We start from the raw sequence: 27,272 nt of genomic DNA, 5'->3' as shown, positions 1-27,272 counted from the left end.
TCTGTGGTTTAGCAAATTGGGAGATTAACAGCAACTTCAAAATGTTGTGGCAGACTTAAACACCCACTTTCATGTTTAGGCCCCTGAATCCCTTTAAAAATCTTTTCCCATTTGAGCCACTTGCTTTTGCCGTGACATTGTTTCTGATCCCTCTCTTTGTTACATTCTCCTTTCTCAAGGATTTGCAGCTTATAAAAAGAGATTCGGTAGCTGGAAAGGAAAGCTTGTGAGTCAGTGCCTCCCAGCTGCACGGCGGTGTGCGGCGCTAGCAGGGCTGCTCCCCGCTGTAACGCCCTTCTCTGCTCTGTTCTGCCTTTCCCAGGGTGCTGGTGGACGCTGCTCTCATAGCAAAGGACACGGTTGTGTGCTGCTTTGAGAACGAAAACATGGAGTGGTGCCTGGCTGTCTGGAGGGGCTGGAGCGCCAGAGACTTTGACGTTTTCTACCAGGCCTACGAAGAGCTGGGAAGGCTTGAAACCTGCATGCGAAAAAGAAGGTAGTGCTTGTGGTGCTGGAACCCGAGGCTCGGCGAGAGGCAGGAGCATCCTGCTCTGAGCGCGCCTGGACTCCGAGACACAGCCCCGGAGAGGGAGGGGACGGGGGGTGCGTGGGGGGAGCGTGCGTCTGGTTTGCTGCTAAGGAGTACTGCGGGGTTCCCGTGGCTGGAGCCCCCGCAGGGCTTTCGGGGATTGAAGAACCCGGTGTGAGCAGGGCAGGGACGAGCCCGCGGGCCGGGGCCATCTCTCCGCACTCTCGCTCTGTCACGCGCTCCCCTGCGCTAGTCGAGAGCGGAAGGTGGAGGTGGCTGCAGTTCTTATCCCTCTTATTTCCAATTTATTCTTCCTTATTTTGAATTCCTTCCTCATCTTCAGCATGCCCTGGCTGCTGCTGCTGCTTTTATAGTGTTTTGTCAGCCAGGAGAGCTCCGTTACCCTCGGCGGGCTCTGTCGTGGGAGCCTCTCCAGTCCCCACTGCCTGCTGGCCGGCGGTGTGGCTGCCTGCGGGCTCCTGCACCCTGCTCCGGGGAAACGCATCTGCCCAAAGCCCTGGGGCTGCCACCCACATCCCTGCAGGGCTCTTAGAGGCTACTTCAGGTGTAGCCCCTGTTGGAGCGACATCCGGGTGTAAGAACCAGTGATAAGCTTTGGCTGGCCACTGCGTTTCTGGTTCCTAAAAGCTATTGTGGTACAGTGTTACTGTGAGAGAGCTAAAATAATCTGCCAAGAATACTGCACAATCTTGGTAAGCGAGCGAGCTATTTAATTGCACCGTTGCAAAGTCAGTTGTAAGTAGAGCTGATGATACAAAGAAAAGCCATTCAGTTTGACAGATACTTCCTGGTGTAAGAAGGGAGCCCTGTGACTGGGAAGGTTTATAAACTGTCTTTTCTCCACTCCTCTTTCTCTTGGTAAATGCACTCTGGAGTATCGGGAACACAATAAGCTTAATTTGCCTGTGTATCTGTGCAGCTTCCACTCACCACAGCGTTTATTTTATCTTCATTAGTGGCCTGGGATGATGTACTGGCTCTGAATACATTTGCACTTAGTTATCCCAAGCATGTACAGCAGTGTAAAAAGTGAGCCCAGCTAAGCACCCTGTAAAAACGTGTACAGTTTGAATTTTGGACCTTTTTTTTTTTTTTTCTATCCCAAGAAACTTGTGTGAGCATCGGCAAGGCTGGCCAAGGCCGAATGGGCAGGTTAACCCTCTGGTTCACATTTCTGTTGCAGGCTGCTAAAATATCCTTCTTCAGAAACAGAGCGTGTCTTAAAATAAACCGATTTCTTCCCGCAACGACACTGCATTGGTGGCACTTTTTATTGGCAGCCCATGCCTGCGTCAGCTGCGGCGTGTTCAGGGTTTGCAGCGCCTGACTGAAAGGTGTGTCCTGATGAGCACAGCCTGAGTCGGGTGTACAAGTACAGTCTGTCTCCTGCCCCTTACCTGTCTCTGTCCTCCCGTGGCAGCAGCTTTGCTCTCCCTTGCCAGGACAAGCTCTCCCACCTGCTGTCTCGCAGATGGGGAGGAGATGGCTCAGCCCGTCGCTGCCCCTGCGCTTTGACAGGTATTGTCAGAGCTCATCCTGACCCCGGTTTAGCTGTGGCTGTGTCAGAGCTAATTAACTGCGTTTTCCCTGAAACTGTGTCACTGACCTCCCAGGCCTGCGCCAGCCACGCACACCCCTCACCTGAGCTGGGCTTTAACCACCTCACGGTCACGTTTTCCAGGTGCCAGACCCACGTGTAAACACGCACGTACGGCTCTGTGATGCTTGAAGCCCCAATGGGCTGTAAAACAGTTTGTACTTTCCTTCAGCCTCGCAGGTCTTCTTTGAGAAAACGGTATCTGTGAGAGCCGCCGCACACACTTACCTTCCCTTGCCAGCAGCCCCAAAGTGCCTCCAACGCCAGCGTGGGGCCGTGCCCCCACGGGCTGCCCAGCACCCACAGGGCCGGCTGGAGCCTCTCCCAAACCCGGTGGGCACCGGCTGAGGCCCTGCCACAAAAGGGGCTTTGTTCCGCTCGCCGCCGCGCGCTCCGGGGCTGTTCTCACACGCACACAGCCGTCGCGCACACCCTCCTCCCCTGGCACACCGAAACCTCCCTGCGCCGAAAACCTGCTGCCACCTTCCCCAGCCGGGTCGGGATGGTGGGAGAGAAGCTGCATGGGGGGCATAGGAGGTCCCTGCCACAGGGATGGGAGCAGGGGTCCCCCGAAACCCCCTGGGGACACAGTGGGTTGGTTCATGAAAGAGACTGAGAGCCTGAATGCTGCTACCCTGGAATCAGGACAAAATCCACCCCACCCCACCCCGCTTTCAGCAAACCTGAAACCTTGTTAGCACAAGGCTCCATTAAGTGAGCAACGCACATGCTACGGGAACAAATCCCCAGAGGTAAAAATAAACAGAAATTAAAATTCAAAACAAAACAAAACCACCAGCTCAAACCCTTTAAGTGAGATTTCAATACTCGTTCCAGCTGCGCTGACGGCAGGGCTGGGTGAGGGGCAGCCTCCATCCCTGGGGAGAGGGACGGGGTCAAGGCCAAAGGCAGGAGAAGCCCTGAAAACCCAGGACCAAGGGGCTGCCTCACCCCGTCACTGGTCTAAGTCCCTGTTACTCATCCCTCACTGCCTAGAGCACAGTCCTGTATTTTATTTCAGCTTCTAACAATAAGCCCGGGCAGGGGCCTGGAGGGAGGGTTATTCCTTCAGCTGCTGGAGGAGAGACGAGAAACCAGCTGAGTTTTATTTTGTCAATATCAGGTCCCCCCCAGCCCCTCTGGGAGCAGCGGGAGTACACGGAAAGGGCTCGGCACTGGGAGGGAAACTGATGCTCTCAGATGAGGTTAACCCCCCGCACCGGCAGCAGGAGGACGGCGGGTGCCGTGGCTGTTAATTACTCGCCGAGGAAGCGGGGACACCCGCCACCACCGGGATTAATTGAGCCGTCAGCGCCAGAGCCCCCCGCTCAGCCGCGGCTGCCTAAAGCCCCCGGCTTCGACCCCGCGCCCAGCTGCCTCCCGCGAGCAGGGAGCCACACGCTGCGCCCTGGGGTTCTTCCCTGATGTGCTCAGGTTCCGTTACCTGCTTTAAAAGAAAAATAATTGCTATATCTGGACAGCAGTTCTGGCTGTCTCTTGGCTGTAATCAGGGCGGTGAGCGGGATGCAGGGTCAGGCTCTGCGATGGAGAACGGCTGTCATGCTCCATACCCAGGTCCTGGTGGGGCTCAGGGCACAGCCTGGACGTTTTGGGGGGGTGCAGTGTGATGTGGGCCCACATCTTGGTGCATTTTAGGGACTCAACACAATCCCCCAGCGCTGCGGGTGCATCAACCCCGCCAGCCTGGGGCTGCCTGAAACCAACCGACTCCTCTGTGTGCAGGAAAATGGGACAACATTAAAGCTAATTCTGCTAGAAAAATGAAAGAAGGGCCAGTTCTTTGCCCCATTGCTCACACTGCCCTGGGCAGCGGGGTGCAGGATTGGGCCCAAACACCTGTGACAGCTCCCATAGCAGCCCAGCACCCCAGTCCTCGAAGACCCAGTTGATGGGATTACACCTTGTGGTGTCATCACCAGGCACATTCCTGCAGTTAATCCAGGTGTTCCTGTGAAGAAAGCCACAGAAAGGGCAATTTAACAGTATTAAAAGTTTCTCCAGTCCTGGCCAGGTGAAATAACCTTGGCAGAAAATAGGTGCCCTGCACAGTGCTGCCCCAGTCCCCTTCATGCTGCTGCCAAAAACCAGCACAAGCATGAAAACACCCTGCGATCACCCCTGCCCAATGGCCTGGGCAGCTCTTTGTGCTTTTCAGCCTTAAAACTCCATTTTCAGCTACATTTTTCTGAGCATTGGATGATGCAAGTGTTTGGGTTTGGGTTTTGTTTTGTTTTGTTTTCCTTTCTCTGTTACCTTCAACATGCAGGGGGAAAAAAAAAAAAAAAAAAAAAAAAAGTAATATATTAGAGCAAAATCCCCTTCTTGTTCCCTGGTGACAAGCATGGGGGCAGGTGGACCTTTACACACCAGCTGGATGCTTCCCCTGTCCCACACTGCACTGAGGGCTCTTGGCTTCAGACTAAGGAAAAAATAAGGTGATACTTTTTTTTTTTTTTAAGGGATGTGGGGAAAGGGGCCGTGCTTGCTGCTTTGTATTCTGCTACTGAAAGGACAGAGGAAATTAGTTTTCTTTAAGCAAACTTTAAAGGACAGGAAATATTGTGACTATTTTGGGCTGCCGGCCTGTCCTCAGCTTACCCCAAGACCATGGCGGTGGGATGGGCAGCACTGTCGGGCTTTGGTGGCTTAACCAGCACACTGGCCCTGGCTTTGTTTTACCAGGAGAAAGCTGCTGCGCTGCCAGGGCAGGTGGCTATTTTTCATCACCAACACCTAACAAAATGACACCAAAATAAAAAAAAAAAAACAAACAAAAAAACCCCCAACAACCAAACAGCAAATCCCCTAGGAAAGACCCGTTCCTGGAGGAAAGGATTTCCAGCCAGGTTTGCACAGCTGGGTCCCTCTCCCCCCATCCCTGGCAGAATGCTTCTCTGCTGAGCTCGTCCCTCATTTTTTATGTCTCATCTTTTTGTGCTTTTGTGTTTACGGCAGCACCTCATCAAGTTCCTCTGACCGTCAGGTTCTGCTAATTGCTCCTTCATGCCAAGCTGTGACCCTCCTGTTCCTTCCCCTGCCAGCACGGGCGGAGCCCTGGCACAGCACCAGCTCGCTCGGTGCCACCGTCCGGGTGACCCAGAGCCCGGCAGCGTGCCGTGACCGAGGCGCTGCCCCTCCGCTGCTCCCTGCCCGAGCAGCTCCGCTAACAACGGCCTGGCCCTGGGGCTGAGCCTCCCTTAGGCGCTTGCGGTGCCCACATGAACTGGGCGAGTCTTCCTCCACCCTGTGAGCACTCGGCGCTGGACGGAGGGATGGGGGCTTGGAGGTTTGAGGGGACAGAAGACCGATGGGGGACCCCAGCACTGCCACCATTCCCAGCCAGACCTGCTGTCCCCGGCCCTCCCCTGCGGCTGCGGGTCCCTGTTCAGCCCCAGGGCCCTACACTGGCACTTTATGGGGATGTGCTGACTGAAAGGAGCATTAAGGCAGCTGCATCCTGCCATGGGGCCACACTCCCTGTGAAAAAAATTACCCATTGGAAGCTCTACTATACAATGTCATCCTGGTTTGGGTTTTTTTTATTTTTTCCCCTCTGTCTTTTGACAATAGGGTCTTCTACACAGCATGGCCGAGGAAGGTGTTTGGCTGGGCACAAAGCCCCCCACCAGCTGCCGGTGGGTGCTGCGGGGTCTGGCTGCGGGTGCTGGCTGTGGGGCTGTGATGCTGGGGCTGAGCCCCCACGCCATGTACAGGATGGGTGTCCCAACCCTGCACACCGTCACCCCAGAGTCTGGTTATTGCATCAACAGCAATTTGGGCCGGTTTCCACACTATTAAACACTTCAGCGTGGTCTTCCAGACCAAATAAACCTTCCTCTGGGGACTTGTTGGGCTGACCTCTGGGAAAGGGGGTTTCCCTTTGATTGCCACCACACTGATGGCCTGCCCCTTATGGCTGTAGCAAGCAGGGCCCCATGCGAGAACAGGACTTTTAAAATTGTGCCAAATTTTTCCAAATATATAAACCTGCCTGGTTTTCTTATGTAAACACGGCCCAGCTCCTCTTTTCTACTTGGTTTCTGATGGAGGAGGCAGCAGCAGACATTAGTCAGCTCTGCCACAGCCCACAAGGCAGTGGAAAACAATAGCGGTGTGAAAACCAGCTCAGCTTTGCTCAGAAACTGCTCTGAGAGCTTCACATGAACCCAGGAGCAGAGAAATTCTCCAGGGGAGCTGTGGCAGGCAGCGGGGCCAGTCCCGGGAGGTGCTCAAGCACTGCTGCTGCCACATCCAAGGGCAGCATGTATCCATCCCTGCTACCCTCCTGCCTCCAAAAACAAACCCAGGGAGAACCCCCTAACCCCAAAGGTCCCACTGCACCAAGGGCTGAGGCAGCTCCTGCACAGGCGCCTGACATGGCTCACAGCTGCTTGGAGAAAAAGCAATTAAAAAATATTGAAATTAAAAAAAAAAAAAAAAAAGTCATTCCCACTGAGACTCACACTTCCAACCACCATCTGCATTTGGACATTAATTACCTTTGCTGTGTGGGGAGGAAGCAGCCTGGATGAGATCTGGGGAGGGTGGGGATAAGGGTGGGGATTGGGATGAAGATGAGGATGATGCCAGGGATGGGGTTGGGGATGGGGATGAGATCACCTGCGGCAGGTGCTCAGCATCAGGGGACCCACAAAAGAGTGGGTTTTGGCAGTGGGCAGCCAGCCAGGACACACACCCGACCCTCGAGGCTGCATGTCTGTGGCAATTTGGCAATTTGGCTTTCCAAATTTCCAGCGCCGTCAAAGTCCTACCCTGAGCCACCCTGGCTCCACCATCTTTCATTTCTGAACAGCCTGAATGCTGTCCGCAGAGCCAACGCCAGCGAAGCAAACAGCCTTTATCTGCCCCATATCGCAGCGTGTTTGCTCTGGAAGTTTGTTTTATGGTGGAATTACTTTAAACTGTGCCCTTAGTATGATCCCTTTATTAAAAAGTCAATGGAGCACAAAGGTATTGTTCGTTTTTTTTTTTTTCCTAAAACAGCGGGCGAGGGGTGTAGCAGGACCATGACAAAGTCCTCCCAGCACCCTCAGCTGCACAGTGGGGATCCCCAATTTCTAAGACACTCAAGCCCAGCACACTGGAAATGTTGGAGCTGATTCAGGTCAATTAAAGTTGAGGTTTTTATTGAATTAAAGTGTGAAAGTAAATACAGCCAGCCCAGTATTCAGTCTGTTATTTTTTTGATGTTAATTCAATTTTTTTCACCCTGCTCATAAATGTGATTTAAAAGGTGGTAGAGATCCCTGGGCTGGAGGAGAGCCGGGAGATGGGTTTTGGAGCTTGGAAAGGATGCAGACGGGTTTCTTGCACCTGGGAAAGCGTCAGCAGCAGTTTGGACGTGAGGAATAAAAGCGCTTCTGGCAACCGCAGCCAGGTGAAATCCAGTAAAAGAGTGGGGGAAGGAAACCTCCTGGGATGCGGCTGCACTGCAGCTCAACATGCCTTGGCTGGGGAGTCTCGGATGTCTCCAAGGCTGCCCATGCTCCATGGAGCTCCAACTGGGACCAAAAAAACCCTGAATCTGCTCCAGTCAGCGCAGTAACTCACACTGAGAGCATGCAGACCTGGGTACAAAAGCATTTGTTTAAAATAGGTCCTAAGGTGGGCAGCGTCCCACCAGCCCAGACATCACCACATCCCAGAGCAGAGGAGGAACAACCCGGGGGAACCTGGAAGCATCCGCCCCAGGCAAGGCGCTAACCTGCTCCATTTTTAATTCCTCTGAAAGATTTTCTTTCCAAAAAGCTCTTGAGTGAGGCTGGCAGTGGAAGCAGAGTATTTTTAGCAAGTATTCATGCGAAACAACTTAGGCTAATAATTTGCAATGTAAAGTTAGAGCTTCAACAAAAACTCAGACTAAGCAGATTTGGGGTCAGCAGGACTTTCTTGCTGATTTTGCTGAAAGGAACCGTACAGCCAGGTCCAGGGAAGCTGCGCGGAGGCTGGAGCTGGTCACTGATTTTTCAGGGCAATAAAACCCCACTGTGCCTAAAGGACCAAAACTTGAAATCCTTCCATGGACTGTGACTCTGCAAAGTTACATATAAATATTTAACCTGTAAATAGCCGCATCAAGCACGACTGTCACTGAAAGTACAGCGCTGCCTTTCCCGGACCCACGCTTTCCGTCTCCGTTGCTTCTTTTTGCCATCACTGATCCTTGAGCAAAGAAATGAGCTGCTGGGAGGGAAGTGCTTTTAGAAAGCAGTGGTAATAAATCCCCTGGTGCCCCCCCCTGAAGTTTCACATGGCGTTTAACTCCAGCAACTGATGAACGTTCATGAACGAAGAGCCAAGCGTGGTCTCGACACACCGGCTTGAGGCTCACAGTGATTCTGGCTGTTTCTCCGACAGCCCACGGGACAGCCAGGCTCTCCAATCTACCCCACAAACATCCCTACCAGGAGGAAGGGCCAAGGTTGGCTTTAGGCGCCTTTGCAGGACCCCCACGATGTTCACCTCAGCCCCTCCTGGCCACCAGCTCCACCATCTGTGGGTGATCACCCACCCAAAGCTGAGCTGCTGTCAGACCCCAGGGAGCTCTGGCGTGGGGACACCAAGCCCTCGACAAGCAACGCAGGGCCAGGGAGCAAAGATACCTGAAGGGTGAGTGAGGATGGCCATGGGTCACCCCATCTGTGCTTCAGAACACGGTCCCTCAGCAGTCACTGGTGGGACATGGCCCCTGCCACAGCTCAGCTGCCACAGCGGGCCCCCAAAGCCCTCCAGAGCCACCAACCTGCCAACTGCGAGCCACGGGCCAGGGCGAGTGCAGCCAATGTGGGCGAGGACCCCACGTCTCTCACCGTGAGCCCCAGGAAGATGGAAATGGCACCCATGGGTGTCCAGAAAAGGTGTTGAAGGGCTGCAAAGCTCTGCTTGGGTGGGAGTTGCATTGCTGTGAGTGTGCCCACAGCACGGCATCTGACACAGACTGCATACACTAGAAGAATGAGGGAAAAGAAATGTCTCACATTTTAAATTGTTTTAATGCAGAAGAGAAGCATCTCAATATAAAGCAAACCTCAGCGAATGCCTCTTGGTCACCATGTTCTTCAATTTCAGGCTGACACCATCTCGTTTTCTCATACCTTGTTTTTTCTTAATGGATTGGAGGAAAACCCTCCTGGGTTCTCCAACACCAACTGACTTCTCGGCATGAAGCAAACTTCTCTTCGAAACAAACAACCGGAGTAAACTGCAAATGAAACGTTCCAGCCCCAAAAGGGATTTTTGTCAGAGGCTGGGCTAGCACTTGCCAGCCAATGACTTCCACCTGGTCAAGCTCCTTACAACCTGGGCAGCACATACCACTTATTTTAGCATAAAATGGGTTTTATAAGGTTAGAATTTATCATAGACAGTTATATTTTGAAATTTAGCTTTAAAATGGATTACTTTTAAGCTGTGAGTCCATAAAATATGTGGTCAATTAAGATGTGGGGCCTCAGGAGTTGCCTGCAAGCCTGGTGTAAAACCTGCTTTTAATGCTGTTGGACAGATTTGGTAACTGAATCAGAACTGCGGCAACAGAGACAAAAAAACCCAATACCAGATGGGTGCTTTTCATTAAATGGCTTTTTCCATTTACATGCATTCTGTTTTTACCGGCTGTTATGGGCTAAAAAAAGTCCTACATAATCATGTTAATAAATACAGTATAAGTACAGGGCTTTTCCCCCTGTCTTTTGGTACAGTGCTCTAGGGTTCATATTCTTCAAGCTCTTTTCTGCAGCCACAAATACTAGTTGTTTTTACTTTTTTTCTTTTCCTTGTGTGAAGAAATAATTCAGTAATCCCTAAGATTCTTTGAGACTTAATTTTTACATAAAAAACCCTCACACCAATATTAATCGACTGTGATAAGACTGGCAGAGCTATTAAAAATAAGCGCTCAACACATTTAATAATTATTTTTACTGTGGTTTTGAATACACAAAACATTACTAAATTATTCAGCCTTGTCATCATATGCATTTAAAATGTATAGTTATGGATGCTTTCAGACAGCAAAAACACTTTTAATCTTTTCACGAGGAAAAACTTAAAAACCTCTGTTAGAGACGACCAGCTGCCCCAGGGAGTCACACAGCTCATCAGTGCAGGCAGCGGCAGGAGAGTGCACCAGAGTCTGATGAACGGGTTTGTTTTCCCTTTCCCTGGAGCCAAGGTATGTGGCATTAAGTTTATTCCAGGCCAAAACACAAAACAGAGGTCAAAACCCTTTGTAAGAGGGAGATCCTTTCACCTGGACTTCCCCAAACCGCTTTACCTTCGCGGCTGTGCTTACGCTGTTTGAAGAGATATGGACTGAGGCAGACGACATGAGAAGCTCCGATTGCAAATAAAAAATCTTTATTGCATCTTAGAAGCAAGTCTTAAAAAAAAAAAAAAAAAAAAAAAAGAGAGAGATATTTTCCATGCACTGAATCCATCCAAGTACCTACATCCTTGGGACTGTCACCAAAAAACGATGAACATTATATAAGACATCGACTCTACACTAGTTGCAGTTCATATTCCATACACATGTAAACAATGGTTATTTCTTCTACTGGAATAGCAATTACTCCATAAGATCCCTTCAAACATGGCAACAACCTATGCATCAATTTTTTCTGTTCCTTCACTAGTCTTCACCTCCCAAAGAGTAGGCAAAGTGGAACTGAGAGCAATGAGAAGAAATGGTGCTGGAGGATACAATAGAAAAATATATTGTTCGCTGGTTTTTATTTTTTGTTTCTGCTGAGCAAGATATTTACAGGTAGGTAGGTCCCAATAGATCATCTGCTCCAATGACAATGTCCATTCACTGTCTAAGTCTCAGTGTAAAGGGCTCCCTTTCTGGCTTTAAGGCACTTTATTTTGTGTATTTTTCTCTTACCTTGCTAGGTGTTAATTCACAGGGATCACACTTTCCTTGTATTCGGCCTCCCCATCCCCAGTTCCTCTTACAATACCAAAAAAATTCCTAAGCTTACTGATGTCATTCCAAAAATGTCAAAAGAAATTTGGGAAAAAAGATTCATGAAAAAATATTTTAGAAAGTAATCTTTGGAGATCATTTACTGCAAGTATGATGTACACTACCTTATCAGTGAGAAGATGCAATACATTCCTAATATATATATATATATTTACACACACATATATATATATATAAAATATTAAAATGACTAACAGATATTCAAGGAAAGGTCAAGAACCTAAAACAATGGATATTAAATAAATTAACAGTCTATCAGATACAGAAAAAAATAATCCCAAAACAAAACTAGTAATCAAATGTAATAATTGTTCCCATTAACATCACATAACCGACTGAACAATATCAATGCAATCAGGTGCAGTACACTCAGTATAGAAGATTTTTAAAAGTTCTCGTTAGGGATCTCTAATTGTTCGTTATGTACTGTCGCTTTGCTGCAAGATTCGCATTCCCATCCTCTTCCCCTCCCTTATTACGCTTCGGCATTTCTTGATCACATCGTCTCAGCTCTAGACAGGACAGCGGTTGAGGATAATACACAGAACCCACCACGGATTCTTAAAACATTACGTCCATATATGGACCAAATATATAAGACAAAAATTTCTACAAGGACTAATGGGATAGCAGGTTGTGCTTACTTTCTTCCCTCCCTTGAAGTCGTCTGGCCATAATAAGTGGAAGTGTATTTTTAAACTGAAATAATCAGCCATTTGGAAAAAAAAAATCTGTGATTAATACCCTTATCATCGTCACACTGATTTGTTTTGTTCTAACGCAATTTAAAAAATAATGGCTATCCTTAACAAAAGAAGCGGAATCTTTGCACTGTAGCCATCACAACAAAACATTTAGATACACCGTTTTGTCACTTGGCTTGCACGCTCAGGTCCCAATTTACAGAATCCCAGCAATGAAGACAGCAATGGAAAAGGTAAGAAACAATCTTTTGTTCATAAGGAAATTCTAATTCAAGTCAGATTTCCGCTGATCAGTCAGATAACTCTTAAACAATTTTTTTGTTTGAAGGCAAATATTGATCACAGTTCTGTTCAAAACCAAAAACACAACAACAAAAAAAAAAACAACGGCCTTGTTCTTCTCAAAACGAGTGCTTTGTAAGAAAACAACGATGATTTCTAAAATATATCCTGTGTGGTCTTTTAAAAGTGAATTATCAAAAAACATTTTCCCAAAAATAAATTAGATAATTAAAAAAAAAGTCTTTTCCAGCATAGCTGGACATTAGGCTGTCCTCACTGAGCCATTAGTATTGCTGCTTTTCCCAAAATTTGGGTCATTTTTTTCAAACCATATTTCAGCCAGCTGTTGCGTGGACCCATAAGTTGATGCTTTGGACCCCAAGCACATTTTATATTGTTTTGGATCAAGATTAGGGTCACAAAAAACAGGGTGATGCACATGAACTACTCCAATTTCTTGGCTTCGGAAAGTTTTTAAGCCAGCTTGAATGACTTTGTTAAACAGGTCTACGTCTTCTAGGCCCCAACCTTGGATGGAGACATCAAAGCCACCTGCACGAAGAAGATCACCTTTGTAAATACAGGTAATACCAAAGCCATAGTTCCTCCAGAAACCTGTTTTCTGGGTGAAGGCAAAATGATTGTCACTAGGAACTTTTCCACTGTAAACAATCTTTGGATCATACTGGCTAAAAATGATGGGAAAGTATACTTGTTGACCCAAAACTGTATTGGCTCTACACCGCTGGAGAAATTCTGTGGTAAACACTAAGTCAACATCACAGAAGAAAAGTAAAGACTCGTTCCGGAACTGAGAAGATCCGACTTCCAGAGCCAGTGCCCTCGAGAACTCCCCTGACACCGGTAAAACCTGCATGTCAGCCTTGGGGTATTTGGAGCGGTAATCTCTCATCAGCTCAATCTGCTTCGCTTTGTCAGGGTTGGAGTTGGAATTGAAAAGCAGGACAACCAGCTTGACGTTCTGGTTTGGAATGAGGCATGTCTTTTCAAAATTCCCCATGAACCTTGCAAACATGTCAAAACGTCCAGAGAGAGGAATCAGGATGTTGATCTTCTTGTCTTTGAGTTCTTTCCTCTCGACTTTTGATCGGCTGAGCTGGAAGGGAACAAACATCTTCAGCGAGTTGGAGAGGAAAGACAAGGATCCAGAATCCTGATTAATTTTGCTGGCCAGCTCTTTGGCGTCCATCTCTTCGTGCTCCATGAACTGGATCTTGCTGAACGTCTGCTGCAAGTACGCGTGCCTCCTGACGGGGACGGTCATCTTCTTCCCCTTATGCTTTTTGTAGAGAAGCAACAAGTCAAGAACATACTCTGCTCCATACATGGGATTTACTCTGCGATAGCCATACTGTATTTCCTTGAAATCAATGATCCTCCCCCGGGTCTTAGCGTTGGCGTTGATCATTTCCATGACCTGCATAACAATGTCATCCAACGCTTCACGCTGAGAAGAGTCCATTCCTCTCCGAGGGGGCTGCCCGTCAGCACCCGAATACAAATACTTTCCTGTAAGAAACTCCCACTCCAAGATTTCCTCCCTGTGGCGGGGCTGGAATCGCATGAAGGAGGGTGGCATCCCCAGCTGCAGGTCATCTTTGTGGATTTCTGTATTGCTGTATTTGCTCATCAGGACGATTTCCCGGTGCAGCTGTACAGTCCGGTGGCGCAGCTCTGCTATCTTGCGGCTCAACATGTAGCTGTGAAGTCTGTACTGGTACGGGGGGTTCTTATTGGGGTGCAGTGTTATGGCTCTGTGTATTTTGCTGTTCCTCAGGTCTCGGATATAACCTTTTTTGTTCTGTTCATAATTTTCATAAAACAGCTGCTGCATCTAGAAGAGAGAAAGGAGAAGTTAGCGTCTTGGCAGTGCTGTCCTTGTGAAAGTTAGCCCACGCAACCTCCCGCAGGGAGAAAACTCCTCGCTCGCAGGGCCAGGCAGCTTTCTGAATAAACTGTTCTTGGTTTTAGGCACAGGTTGTAGCAATACCAGCTGCTATTCAAGGAAATTAAGAGGATTATTCATTGTAAACTGGTGAAAGAAACATCGACCGTGGATTTGGGATTACTACAGCCCATTCTAGAGATATCACCGTCGGCCAAACAACTGAGCAGTAAGTAGATTGTAAGCTCATTTTTTCACAACAACATAGCATCACCAGGAAAAAACAAAATGAAGTGTTTGCTACAAAACTCTTACTATTCATCTGCTTCCCAAGGGCTTTAACAAGAATAATAAAAGAACAATAAAAAAGGATGCCATGTACATAGTAAGCAAGTGTGACGACACCTTTTCCGTTACACCCAAATGCTGTTTAGGCATTAAAAATCCAGCTTGCTGAATGTTTTAGTCAGGTTGCCAAATACATTATTTCAAGTGCTGCAATGCAAAGCTACGGTTCCCCTGTCCTTTTAAAATGTCAAAAGAAAGTAAAATGCGCCTGAGATTCCTAGCAGCGGTTGCAGAAAGCAGGTAATGCAGGATGCATATGTACACTAGAATAAAAGCATCCTTAAAGTGAAAATGATATTTCAAAACAAGAAGATAGCGAGCTGAGATTAGATTCACGAGCCTGATGGAAAGCCACAGCCTAAGAAAAGCAGACAAACCAGCTTTACAGTTTCCAGTAGCTCAGGCAGTAGCTGATATAATGCAAGGCATGTGCAAACCAGGATGATACATGGAAAATAAACTGAAAAAAAACCTAACCCGAGAGAGAAAAAAAAAACACCTCAAGGCTAAAGTTATATACCAGCCTAGACAACGGACACCTAAAAAGATCACGGGCTCTTTCTGTGTCACAACACAGATGCCATCAACCTGCCAGAGGAGCTGACAGGACAGCTTCATTCCAAACAGGATCCAATCTATGTTACTGGCAGCAGAATTTGCTATAGGTAATATAGTCAATAAAGCACACATAAAAAGGGCCATAAAGATTAGCAGAGAGCTAAAATCCAAAAGATGAACAGAACTGAGAATGACTCAAATATGATGGCAATTAAACAGAGCACTAAAAGGAAAATCACAGGCACAGAAAGCCTCCCTTTAACAGACAGTGCAAGTGATGCTTCTACCAGCTGCTCAGACCCAGCCGAAGTCCTGTTTTATTAGGCCTGCAGTTGCATTTTTCCCATTACTGTGGACAGACACTGAATCTAAGGGATAAACTTACACCTGGATTTAATTGCCGCTATCTTAACAAACCAGATGTGCACACACTGAAACCCGAAATTCAGCGTATCGCTGTGGTCAGCACAGGAGCAAGCTGCGTTTATTTGAAGCGGCTCACACGGATTTTAATCTGAACAAACGTAATTCATTTCAAAGGAGGGAGGGAGGAATTTCAGCCGGACTGAGAAAGAAAGGCCATTTTTTTCATGGGTTCAATGGGGTTTTTTCAATCCGCCACCCCTTCTCCTCTCCTGCTCAAGTTCACTTTCTTGCCCACTCCCCCCCAAGTGACTCCTGCTGCTTTCATGCCATCTGTGAGCAATTCAGGCCAGAGCCTGCCTCTTATTAGATAGATCCCGTACTGCAACGCAGCCAAAGGAGAACATCTTGGCGATGGCCTCTTGGCAAGCCACAGACGAACTGCCTGTCAAGATGTATATCCCTTTAGAAGTCATGCAAGATTTAAAAGAGTGCTACAGGCAGAGGTTAGTTGGTCTAATCCTATGTTCAGCTCAGAGTTACCCAGACTGAATGAATTTCATGTTTTCCTGAGAAGCATGTTTTTCCACTCACCCGAAGACTGTTCTTCATTTGTACCCCTATTTTGTTTCCTCTACTAATAACACTTTCTTTTTTGTCCACTTTGAACCTCGCTGCTTCTGTTAAGGGCTCCAGGAGACCTCAAATCCTACCCACTTATGGTCAGTCCTGTAAGTACAATTTATTACAGTTGAGAGCTCACACAGCAAGAACAAGACCAGCTCAACACTGCAGGACCCACACATATATTTTTACTGACTCCACTGGTTTATCCTCTCCAACTCTCTCTCTCTATCTAGGATGAGAAGTATTAAATGTGTATGGTAGCAGAATTCACTGGCATTTTAGCTACAGTACAACTATAGGCACAGGCTTTCCCAGGAGTATTGTGACATTAGGTAAAAAAAATCATGTCATTCAGCAACTATTATTTAAAGGAAAATTGACAATAGGACTTAACTTCAAATCTCATTTTGAATTTATAAGAAAACAAAATCAAGACCATACAGCCTGAATGCATTTATTCCAAAATTGCCATCTAGGGCATTCTGAATTAGCTGCAGGAGGAAACCATGAGAAGCAGAAAAGCTTTTAGATTACACAACAAAGTTTTAATAGAATACTGATGGGTAGGAAAATGTTATGAAACTTCCCAGTGGAAGTAAAGATATGAACTCCTAGCAAACGGCCCCAAATAAAATTAACAAGTGTATTTTAAAGCTCTGGCTTGCCATGCAGGGGTAACCTCTTAGCTAGGCTGGTTAACTACTGAACTTTTAGTACTACTGTTTGCCTCTTCCACAAACTAGCTATCTTCAAAAACTAAACTGAAGATAAAACATACCTCAGCAAGACTTTACTGGTGCTTCAAAGCAAAGCAATTTACAACTGAAACATGTATTAATGGCCACCTTGCTCCAGCCAAAAAGGTGACAACTGTAACAAACCCTGCACTCCAGCCAACCCTGCAGTGCAACTAATGAGAAGCACCACAGTAGCCAGGCTTTTATATAACCCTGTTTTTTCAGAAGAATGCCTTGCAAGGCTGGCACTGTCATTGTTTTTCCTATAAAGTCTCCCCCTCTCCTACTCCAGCGTCCCTCTTGTCTCCTCGCACTCAGCAAGTGGCAGCAGGCAGGGGACGTGTCAGCATCCTGCAGCCCCGAACCCCGGCCTGGACCCAGTGTACACCCACACCGGTAAGAAACACACCCAAGGGTACGGGAAGGTGTTAATCAATTCCTTGCAGAGAGTATAATGACTTACAAACATTTTTGCACAATGGCATGAAAGTGCTGCAAATAAAGCCCAAGTGGCCAGCAGCCAACAGAGCAATTTAACCCCTCCTGGGCCAAGGCACCTGCAGACACTGACCCAATGCTGCACAAGTGCTGTGATGCTCGTGGGCTTCCCTTCACAATAAGGAGCCCCATGTGGACTGCATTTTCTCATCCCCATCTACAGAATTTGAAAGAGATGAGCAGTTCCCTCCAAACAGTTTGACAGCTCCACCAACATTAATTTGCTTAAATCATTACGGCAGTGCTAGTCCTCTGCACTGGGTTCAATCTCAAACAAGGGCAATGCCCGACTCGCCCATCACTGCTAACGTAGTTTCTACCTCACCGGAGTCCAAAACATTATGCTCAATATTACCTATTAGCACACACAGGTTTTTGACTCCACGCAATACCAGAAAGCCATAAGGAAGACAAAAAATCGTAATTACCTCTTGTGTACATCATTAATAGGTGGGTGGGAGAAGACGACACAGAAAGTAATACCCGTAATTTATTTGTTCCTCCCACGTAGCAGCCATTAAACACACGTGTGGGGAGTGACACGAGCCTAGAACGTGCACGTCTCTAACAGACATTACGTGCAAACTTCCCCAGGCCTGTTACCAGACTGTTGTGAGTTGAACTCTTGCAAACTCTTCTTTTAGTGAAACAGGTTTCTCTATGATTCTTTTCAAAAAAAGAACCTTTCATGGATATTAATTCTGCACTGATTATATTCTAAGCATGCTTTATTCTAGTGCAGAGCACTGAGAGAGTAGGGATACAAAGAAGAGCTACTCTTTATTGACCACTATTTACTCTAGACCTGTTGAAGCCTTAAAAACCCTAATGTTCCCCAAACCATTAGAGACTGAATGTTTAAACTGTGGTACAGCTGTTGTGGGCACTACTGGCTCATGTCCAAAAGACCAACTGAAAGGAGAGAGTGTTATGTTCTTCATTTTAAATGAAGAAGTCTTTTGCAGGCCAAAAAAAGTGTACTGGAGAAAATGGACTTTAAAAATAAGACCAGTTTATGCAGAAACTGGCCCGCAGCCACAGATTAGCCCCTAAGGGCTTTCTCTCACAGCTCCAGATTGTACTACCATAGCCCAGAAAGCGCAGCCCCACAAGTCTCATGAAACGCAATCATGGACAGGACATGTTGTACGGCAGGTCTCAGAATGCCCAAGATGTGCTTTAAATACAAAGCCAAACTAATTAAAAGCTCTAAAGATGGCTAATGTCACCTAGCATATGAGCAGCTCAGCTGGGGGGAGATGAGCATGCAGGTCTCTCTCCGCAGCTGGTACAGAGCTGTTCTCCTTCGGGAGTAACGCAGGCGCCGGGACAGCCGTTACCCTGCTCCACAGCTCTGCTGCCAAAACTACGCAGGGTGCTCGTCCCCATCTCCCCCTTGCTCCTCCTTCCAGAGGTGCAGCCGCAGTGGTGCAAGGGGCAAGTTCCTCTTGGTTGGCTGAAGTGAAATGAAAGATGTTTTGCACCCATATCCCAAGTAACTGCATGAAATAATTGTAGCTGCACTAACACCGCTTTGCCACTTTGGATTGATTAACCAAAACAGATCACTAGTTTTCTGGTTTTTAAAATCGCCAATATAGCTAAATTGATAAAATATTTTGCACGTAGACACAATGGAAAGCAGCAGTGGGTCTTCATTTACTGCTGACTGGCCTATGGTGGAAAGAGAGACTGCAGTGACCCCCCCTGGATACATCTCTGTGTGTTCAGGGTTCTTATTAACATGATATTTCTGTTTTAAATCCCGATGCTTTATGTGAGATCCCACAGCTAACCACTGACATGACTGAAGTCACTCCTGGGCAGAGTTATTATGGTAGAGACAAACACTGGGAAGTCATGCATAAACACTCATTTCCAGTGAACTTGGCCACTTGTTCATCCCTGTAACCTCCCCAGCTGCCACTACAGGAAAGGATGCAGGAAACACCACTCGGCACTAGGAGATCAGACTTCCCTCTCAGCTGGCAAGTGAAGCCCTGAGCTCTGGGGCATGATTAAATGATGTGATTCCTCAGACGAGTTACTTCTCACACAAATTTCATCATGTGCCACTGATTCGCATTTGCTTTGTTTCAAAAATTAAAGAGGGGCAAGAAAATCAGCTGGACATTCTGAACCCAGTACTCAAAATTTCCATAGTAGATTGCTAGAGAAGCAGAGGCAGATCCAGCTGTGATATACTGCGACCTCTGAGTGCAATAACTCCAGGCATGCTCTGGAACAAGATGTTTATTTTGTACAACACAATTGCCTCTTCTTATATGATACTAAGCGAAACAGCGTCTGTCTCACTCAAGAGCCTCGCAGCGTCTTCTGCACCGCTCTCCTCTCCAAAGTATTCGAGAAAGCAAGCCAAGTATCTAAGGCAAGTTTCAAGCACAGCAAACTCAAGGTCACTGAATTCCCAAGGAATGTGAATTAGGAGAGTTACTGTTGGAGTTCAATCTTTTATTAACAATACCAAGTAGCTGTTTAATTAAACAACTGTCCTTCTCCCCAATCCTCTCTTGTTTAAGCAAGTAGAAGAGCTTAAAAATTACTTATTCATTTACAGTTTCTCAAACCAAGTAGCCTTTAAAGTATTCCCAGCTTGGCAACAGGAAGAAGAAAACCCACAAAAATGAATATCTCTTCAAAACTGGCATGGTTGTACTTCGCCTCTGACCTTGAGCTTGACGATCTCATTACCCAAAACCTGCATGTGGGAGCAATCCACATCACTTGGGAATGGAGATCTTCTAGCTACGAAGCAGAGGAGAACATCCCTCCTCCTGTCCCTGCATTAAATGGAGCTTTACTCTCCTGGTTTAAACGAGGATACAGGATCCTGGGCTCCTCTTAGTCATGAAGCAAGGATTCCTTCTTCAGGTCTCCCCTATTTTGGATAAGGGGGACAAGTTGAATCAGATCTGGTGTGTAAAAAGAAAGACTAGTGCAGTCACATAACACTCTCAAAGGAAGATAATTGCCCATATAGTAAAACATCCTTCGCCCTTGGGTATATCTGACACATAAACTACACAGGTGCCCCCGTGCACTCCATAAAGCCTGGAACTGCTTCTCTAGAGACACAGATTTATATTTTTTAAGTGTAAACCAGAATATAACCTGAAAGCATTTTGTAACTTAGGAGTAACCAGATAAAACAGAATGTGCCATTTTAGGACATTTCAATTTAACTGTGCAAACCTTAGGAGAGCTGGATGCAATTGCAGGGGTTTCTTCCAAAGGTTCTGATCTAACAGAAGCAAAACCAAATAAAACACCACTAAATATTAACAAAAGTTCTACACTATGGCTATTAAAGAAGCAGAACATCATAGGGGCTAATGACTAATTATCTTTGCTATTGCTTGAGAATGTGTGCTCAAAATTTGTATCTAGCAAAATTTCCAAATTACGAGTTTTAGTGCGAAGTGCTGTTCTGCACATGGCTCTCCCTTGCTCTAGCTAAGGCTCTGACCCATGGAGCAAATGATTCAGCTCTCCCTCTCCAGCAGAGAGGGACTGCCGCTGTCCTAGATCCAAACAAACCCAGGAATACAGTAACTCGCTGCTGATTTACACATTTAAAGGCCAGACACAGGGATGATGCCAAATTACTTGCCCACCGAACATACTGCGTCTTGGGACTTCTTTTCCTTGTTGTCAACTCCACACTTTTAGACTTTGCAGTACAGGCAGAGTACAAGAAAAACTTGGTTTTCATTACAAATTTCAACAGGCCCATGAAAAAAAGAGCCACAGCCTTGGAAGTCTGTGTCTGCTCTTTCTCATGCAAAGTGTTAAGATTTCAGAGGAGCAGCACATGACCCTTGGAGGGTAGTTTCTTAGAGATGATGAGCAGAAAGTTTCTGACACCCTGGAAAATAGTTTTTTGGATGCTGAAAACGGAGTTAGAGGGATGCAGTCTCCTCTGAGCAGAGACTAGAGAAGACAAGACCTCTTCTGGGCTGCTGCGTGATTTTCCACCATGTGTTTTCAAGAGGCAGTAATGTAATCATTTAGAAATACTTATGTCCATGGAATTCAAAGATTCCTACTGGGGAGCTACTTTCCATATCCAGTGGCTTTGTAGGAGCTGTGAGCCATGATGGATGATGAGCCTTTTTGGTCCCAAAACACTTGGCAAAGCTACCACCACAAGCTGCTGCTTACAGGGGGATGGAGAAAAAACCCTCTGCTTGGAGAAACTTTAGCTGCAGCCTAGGCATCCACGAATCATCTCAACATCAGTCCAACACCAGAAATAAAGATGAAGTAGTGTAGCCTCTCTGCCAGACTGGCTGGGGACAGCAGCAATCTTCTAACACACACCAGACCAGGTCTCTGCCAACACGGGATTCTGCATGAACCCTGGGGGAAGGATGGGCCCCAGTGGATCTCCAGCCTCATCAGCCTTGCCCACATCACCAGCACAGCTTTCTTTTCATGCAAGGTGTTTCAGGAAACCCCACCCCTAAGTAGGTACTCGGTGCTCTACATGGAGACAATGTCACAGTCACAGCTCTGGGCTGAAGGACAGTACTGAAGCAGTCACATCGGCACAAAGCTCTAAATCTCTCTGAGCCTTAACAGGAGATTACTGTGAATTTAATTAGGCAAAGATTTGGCCTCACAATAGCTACTGCTGCAGTTCTTCCCTGGGTGTAAACAAGGTGGGGGTCTATTTAAAAAACAGATTCATTTTCAAGACTTTTGGCACTTCCAGCTTCAGGAGCACTGTTTCAGATGAGGGACATAGCTCCCTTCTTTATGGCAACAGGCCACGCTTGCTGTTTCTGATCCCTCATGGCAGGAATATATCTTTTGGAAAGGGGTGAGAGGGGAGCTGGAAATGTTGAATAAAATCCCCAAGACAAGGCCAACTGCTGAACTGCTTGTGTCAGAGCTGCAGCCCTTCGAACCTGCAGTGCCAGTAACAGCCTCAACGTGACAGAGCATCTTTCATAACTGCATTTAGAAACCCGTTTGCTTTATGCTTTCCTAATAACCGATGGTAAAACCACTTCTCTGCCAGCAGCATCCGTATTGGCTAATGAAAACTGACAGAAAACTGGGAATATATTAGATTTCTGATCTGCTAGCGAGCCCTCCTCCCAGCTGCCACAACAGCCGTTTCTCCTGGGTGTTGCTGCGCTGCACCTCTGCCAGGCGAGCAGCTGGAACAAGGGACATTGTTCAGGACACACTCTTGAAACCTTAGCCCTTTCCAAACTGGTGGTGACCTGTCCCTAGGAGGTGGCAGCTGCACTCCACCTCATGCTGGCAGGGATGTCTGAAACACAGAGCAAACCAACATTTAAATGAACCTCCAGAGTGGGACCATTCCATCCATGTGGCCTTGTAGGATCCATGTGGACATACTGGCTGATGCTCGGCTCTGCTCCCGTCTCACAAGTGTCGCCTTGGTTTGCAACAGCACAAAGGTGATGGCGGAATCGCTGTTGTGTTAACCAGATGGCACAGCCATCTCTCCTCCAGGCTTGGATTTTAATGAGTGCTCCAACATGGTGCCCACTAACTGCTTTTTGCAGGGTCACAATGAGGATACCCAATACTTCAAGTGATTTAATACCCACAGCCCTTTAGCAAAAAGGGCATGCAGCAGCTCTGAGCTTGCAGGTGATGAGGACCGTCATGGGAATTCAGCTGACTTCTTTCAGATGAGAAGTCCCCCCAGTCTGCCAGCCAGCCCTGTTAATAGTTCAGCACAGTTTGAAGGCCACTGTCCCTCCCAGGTGTCCCCACTACCCCTCCACCTCATCAAGCTTAGGAAGAGCCACTGTGGCTAAGCACCAGGCACCAGGACCTGCGATTACAAGCAGAAAGCCTCTCAGTGAGGAGCATGATCTCCCTCTGTTTCTGCAGCAAGGCTGCCTGCCTTTGTTGGCAGCTGCTGAAGGCTGGCCTGCTCCAAACGGGAGGGGAGCCGGCAGCACGAGGCAGTGCTGGCTTTCCTGCCCGGGACCAGTGTCAGCAGGATGCCCCTCCAAGGCACTCAGCAACAGAGTAGGAACTCAGTCCACGATCATCTGGCTGCTTCTCCTAAAATTAAGCTGGATTTAAAAGATCATCTCCTTTTATTCCTGTTGGTGGAAAATAAGAACAAGCTATGGAGTTCCTTACAAACTCCCACAGAACTGGTGCCCAATACAGGCGATATAACATTTGTGACACAGAGGGATGGTTTCACTGCTCCTCTTTCACCAGCTTGTGAGCTCAGATCAGTTCTTCATTTTCAATCTGTTTTTTCAGCCAGAGCCACCATTTCTGGAGCTGGTTTCAAGACCATCTACAAGGGCCTGGACTCAATCACCAGCTGGTTTCACACGGGGAGCAGCGCAGGATGACAGCTTCCAGGGTTCACTAAAGCTGCACAGTATTGTTCTGAAGTGTGCGTTTTAAACGCGTGCACATTCTTTTTTTGCCAAAAGAATTGTTTAATAATTGCTCAGAGGAGGGGAGGGAAATAAAGCCACAAACCCTTGTTTTATGTGGAGAAGCCACATGTTTCAGTCAGCCCATGAGGATCCTACAGCTGAGCCCCAGCCCTGGGATAACGCAGCTTTAGAAGGCTGAGATGGTAAAGAGCATCGTGCTGTAATGCTGCTGCTGCACACAGAATTTCCACAGCAAGATGCCATGATTGCGAAAGTGTTTTTCTTGCACTCATATCATTACCACGCAGGACTTAATGTCTGCCCACTATTCTGTGTTGAGTTTAAAAGCAAAAACTGCCCTTTGTCTCATCGCTGGAAACCATATGCACACCGTCCAGCATAGACGTGGCACTGCCAAAACCAGACAACAAGGTCTCTGCCTCAGAGAGTTCTGCCATCTAAAACATATGCAATCCACAGTAGTTTGGTTATAAAAGATACAGCTCCTTGATTAACAGGGGGATCAACAGGGGAAGTCTGCCCATTCATTGGCTGATGAACTCTCAAGAATTTTACTTTTATGCCCTGTATTGTGCACTAATAGCTCTAACTACAAAGGTCACCTATTTTCATTACTTGCTTTGCTAAAGCACAAGGGTAACATATTTAAAATATGGCACATTTTAGGAGAAAGTAGCTATTTACTAATGCAAAATGGAGTCTCATTTGGATAGGGTTTGCAAGGTAGGTGCAGATTCAACACCCTGGAAAGAAAAGTGGTGAAAGAAGAAAAAAGTGGCGAAAGAAGGGAAAAGCAGTGAAAGAAGGGAAAAAGCACAGCTGCACATGCACAGGTTTAGGACCAGCCCATTCTCCTGCTGTTTCATGTATGCTCTGAACTAGAAGAAAGGCAACATCTTTATACGCAGCCACAGTTTTTATTGTCCTTCTGTCAGTGGAACAACTTTCTCATTATTAAAACGAGCTGTCAGGCAGACTGGCATTTCCCTCCTTGCCGTGTCCAAGTTAGCCTGTTCGTTCAAATATGGTTAAAGATTTCACATAGTGTTGCTGGCTAACTGTATATGGTCTGAGGTTTTCTGGAAGTTTGCTGTCTGGCACAGTTTGGAAAAGTAACAAGCAGTGTTACTCTGCAGCACTCTGAAACCAAGTGCCTCTTGCATTACACACAGTCTGTCAAACCAAGGGGCTCAACTCTGAGCGGGTGTGTTTAAGCTTTGCTGATGTACACGATCCATCATTTGGCTTTGACAAGAAGAATATTCAACTGCTGCTTTTGTAATGCCCTAAATTAAGGTAGGAACTGTGGATACCGATAAATGCAGTTATGCTGAATGTAAATGCAACAGCCACCGTTAAAAAATGTATAGGAAAAAAATAGATTTGGCACTACCACAAATATTCCCAAGCTTGGTGAAGGATTTGCTATTCACAAAACACACAGAACTCTCTTTTGAACATTAGCCCCACATACTTGAAGAGTGTTTTGGTCCCTTCGCAGGGTTTTCTTTGTTACTCTGCTTCCAACCTGGAGGACACTTTGTTCTGCTGGTTGCAACTAAACTGCCCCAGGTGCAGTTTTGGGAGAGCAGACCCGGCTCCAAAATTGGTGTCTGTTCCCTGCACTGCGTGGTCCCGCCATCCTCCTGGCAGCCAGCAAGACTCCACTGCATCCAACTGGTGTTTCCCTCTTCCTTGAACACTGCAGCCCTTCTAGATTTGGAGACTGGGTAGCTTAGAGGAATTTTAACATTTTCATTAGTGACTTTCCCTCACCCCATCAACCCTTTTCACTCATCTGGGAGAGAGAAGCAATGGAAATGGAACAGGGAAACATGGAGATCTTCTGGATCAAAGTCCCATTGCTTCAGGAAACCTTGTGGGTGCTTGATGCTGCTGCGCACAACTTAGAAGGGCAGGGAGGGAGGAAAAGCCACTGCTGAGAAAGCAGAAGCAGCTTTAGCCAACAGATGGAGAAGGCTGGTGGAGTTAGCAGCTTCGTTCACTGGACAGCGATGCCTTGTCTTCTTATGACCCATTTTTAGTTGCTGATCGAGGACATTTCAGGGATTCGACTCATGAATAGCAAATGACTTACACTGGGTTTGCCAAAAAGCCCTCTCCTTGCTGCAGGAAGGCAGGGCTGCTTTGAAGTAGCTCCTGAACCAAGACAATTTACAGCCTGACAGCTTAAAGCTGCATTGAAACGGGTACTCCTTTCCTTGGGGCGTTATAAATCGCCGCGGTTCAGACGCAGGCGGCCACCGGCCCAGGAGGGCAGGGTGCATGGATGGGCACTGTGTTCTTCTGCTGTCCCACCAAGGCACATCCACGAGGGAGCCAGAGCCCTTCAATGGGGCTTTCAGAGGGACACACAGGACTACTTTCTGCTGCATTTTCCTTAGTACTCTTCTGAGATATACTTGTATCATCTGAACTGCAGGTTGTTCCCAAGTTCAGTGCGGTTTTAGGCTGGAGCTAATAAGGGCTCTGACATGAACCCAATGAGCAAATAGGTGCACTCCCAACTCACAGCCGACAACCAGCTTTAAAACCACTACTGAGAGCAAGTTTTTGCAAACAGGCTCAGCTGGCAGCATTGCTGACTCAGCCCTGGGGGCAGCACTTTGTGTCAGAAAGCAAGGTGGGCACTGACACACTATTTGTATCTTAAAATAGCAGTACTGTTCAACACAGCTCATCTGGCAGGGCCTGAAGGCACCCAGAGAGCTCAGGGTGGGAGGAAGGTACTCACTTCGCTCAAGGGCATCTGTCAAGGACATACTCTATAGCAACGACCGGATCTGGGATGCCAAATCCAGCATTACCAGTATTTTTCTCTAAAGCTTGCAGAAAGATCTATGTGTGTACCCCAGGATCCTAACCCCTCATTTCATGGCTGTTTTGCCCATCGCTATTTGGGTTTTTTGAAATCAAAGAGCCAGTGGGGCAGCATGCAGGGTGCCAGACCGTGATTTTTATCAAGCTGTGCCTCTGCTGCCTTTGCCTTGCCTTGATGTGAACGCCAAAGTCAAATACAATCCACCCACCCGAAACAGATGTTAGAAACCTGTCTGTCTCGCTTCAGCTGTCCTCTGAGGTCTGGCCTCCTGTCAAATGCCCGAGGAGATAGGTTTTTTTTTTTTTTTATTTTAAAGGCAACGGTAATATGTTCAAAGGCTTTTTTCTGTTTGGAGAAGGCAAATCTACACCTGGTCCAGAACTGCTTCAATACACATCAGTGAATAACAACCCTCTGTCTCTGAGGGAAGTTTGACCTCTTGACTTGCAAAACAGTTGTTTTCTACCTTCACGGAAATTTTAACAACTAATTCAGTAGTGCCACAGGAACACAGGTGACAAATCGAGCCCAATCTATTGTGTTCTATCTTTTTATTCAGCAAACTGTCAAAAGAGAACTTTTATTTTCCCCTCTGGAATGACATTTGTTTCTACAGGTCTTTAAGCCAGAATAATACAGAGATAATCTCCTGAGCGTTTTGTTCTCCATGGAAACAGTGCACTGTTATGATATTTCCCACAGATTAAAAGAAGAGAGGAGCAAAGGATGGGCAGAGAGAGAGGAAGAGAATAGAAAGAAGATGACACAACAGCAGACCAGAGGAGGCAAGCTTGCAGCACC

At 47.0% G+C, this 27,272-nt stretch overlaps 2 protein-coding genes across 4 annotated transcripts in view; one reads left to right on the top strand and one right to left on the bottom strand.

The window, feature by feature from the left end:
* LRRK1 (leucine rich repeat kinase 1) overlaps positions 1-2,924 on the top strand; it is a 79,165-nt gene extending 76,241 nt beyond the window's left edge. Inside the window, exon 33 of one of the 2 annotated variants that reach the window (XM_026855900.1) lies at positions 323-2,924. In XM_026855900.1, the coding sequence (XP_026711701.1) occupies positions 323-500 (178 nt within the window). In that variant the 3' untranslated portion in view covers positions 501-2,924. The remainder of the gene's footprint in view (positions 1-322) is intronic. The other variant, XM_026855901.1, reaches the window with a different exon arrangement.
* Positions 2,925-6,926: 4,002 nt separating this feature from the next.
* The window catches only part of CHSY1 (chondroitin sulfate synthase 1), a 72,761-nt gene continuing 52,415 nt past the window's right edge, over positions 6,927-27,272 (bottom strand). For both annotated transcript variants that reach the window (XM_026856226.1, XM_026856225.1), the window contains one exon: positions 6,927-14,019. In XM_026856226.1, the coding sequence (XP_026712027.1) occupies positions 12,427-14,019 (1,593 nt within the window). In that variant the 3' untranslated portion in view covers positions 6,927-12,426. The remainder of the gene's footprint in view (positions 14,020-27,272) is intronic.

The sequence above is a fragment of the Athene cunicularia genome (assembly GCF_003259725.1).
Source record: "Athene cunicularia isolate RWA chromosome 10 unlocalized genomic scaffold, athCun1 chr10_part1, whole genome shotgun sequence".
Classification (NCBI taxonomy): Eukaryota; Metazoa; Chordata; class Aves; order Strigiformes; family Strigidae; genus Athene; species Athene cunicularia.
Note: the sequence above shows the minus strand (reverse complement) of the source record. Positions and strands in the feature narration are given on the sequence as shown.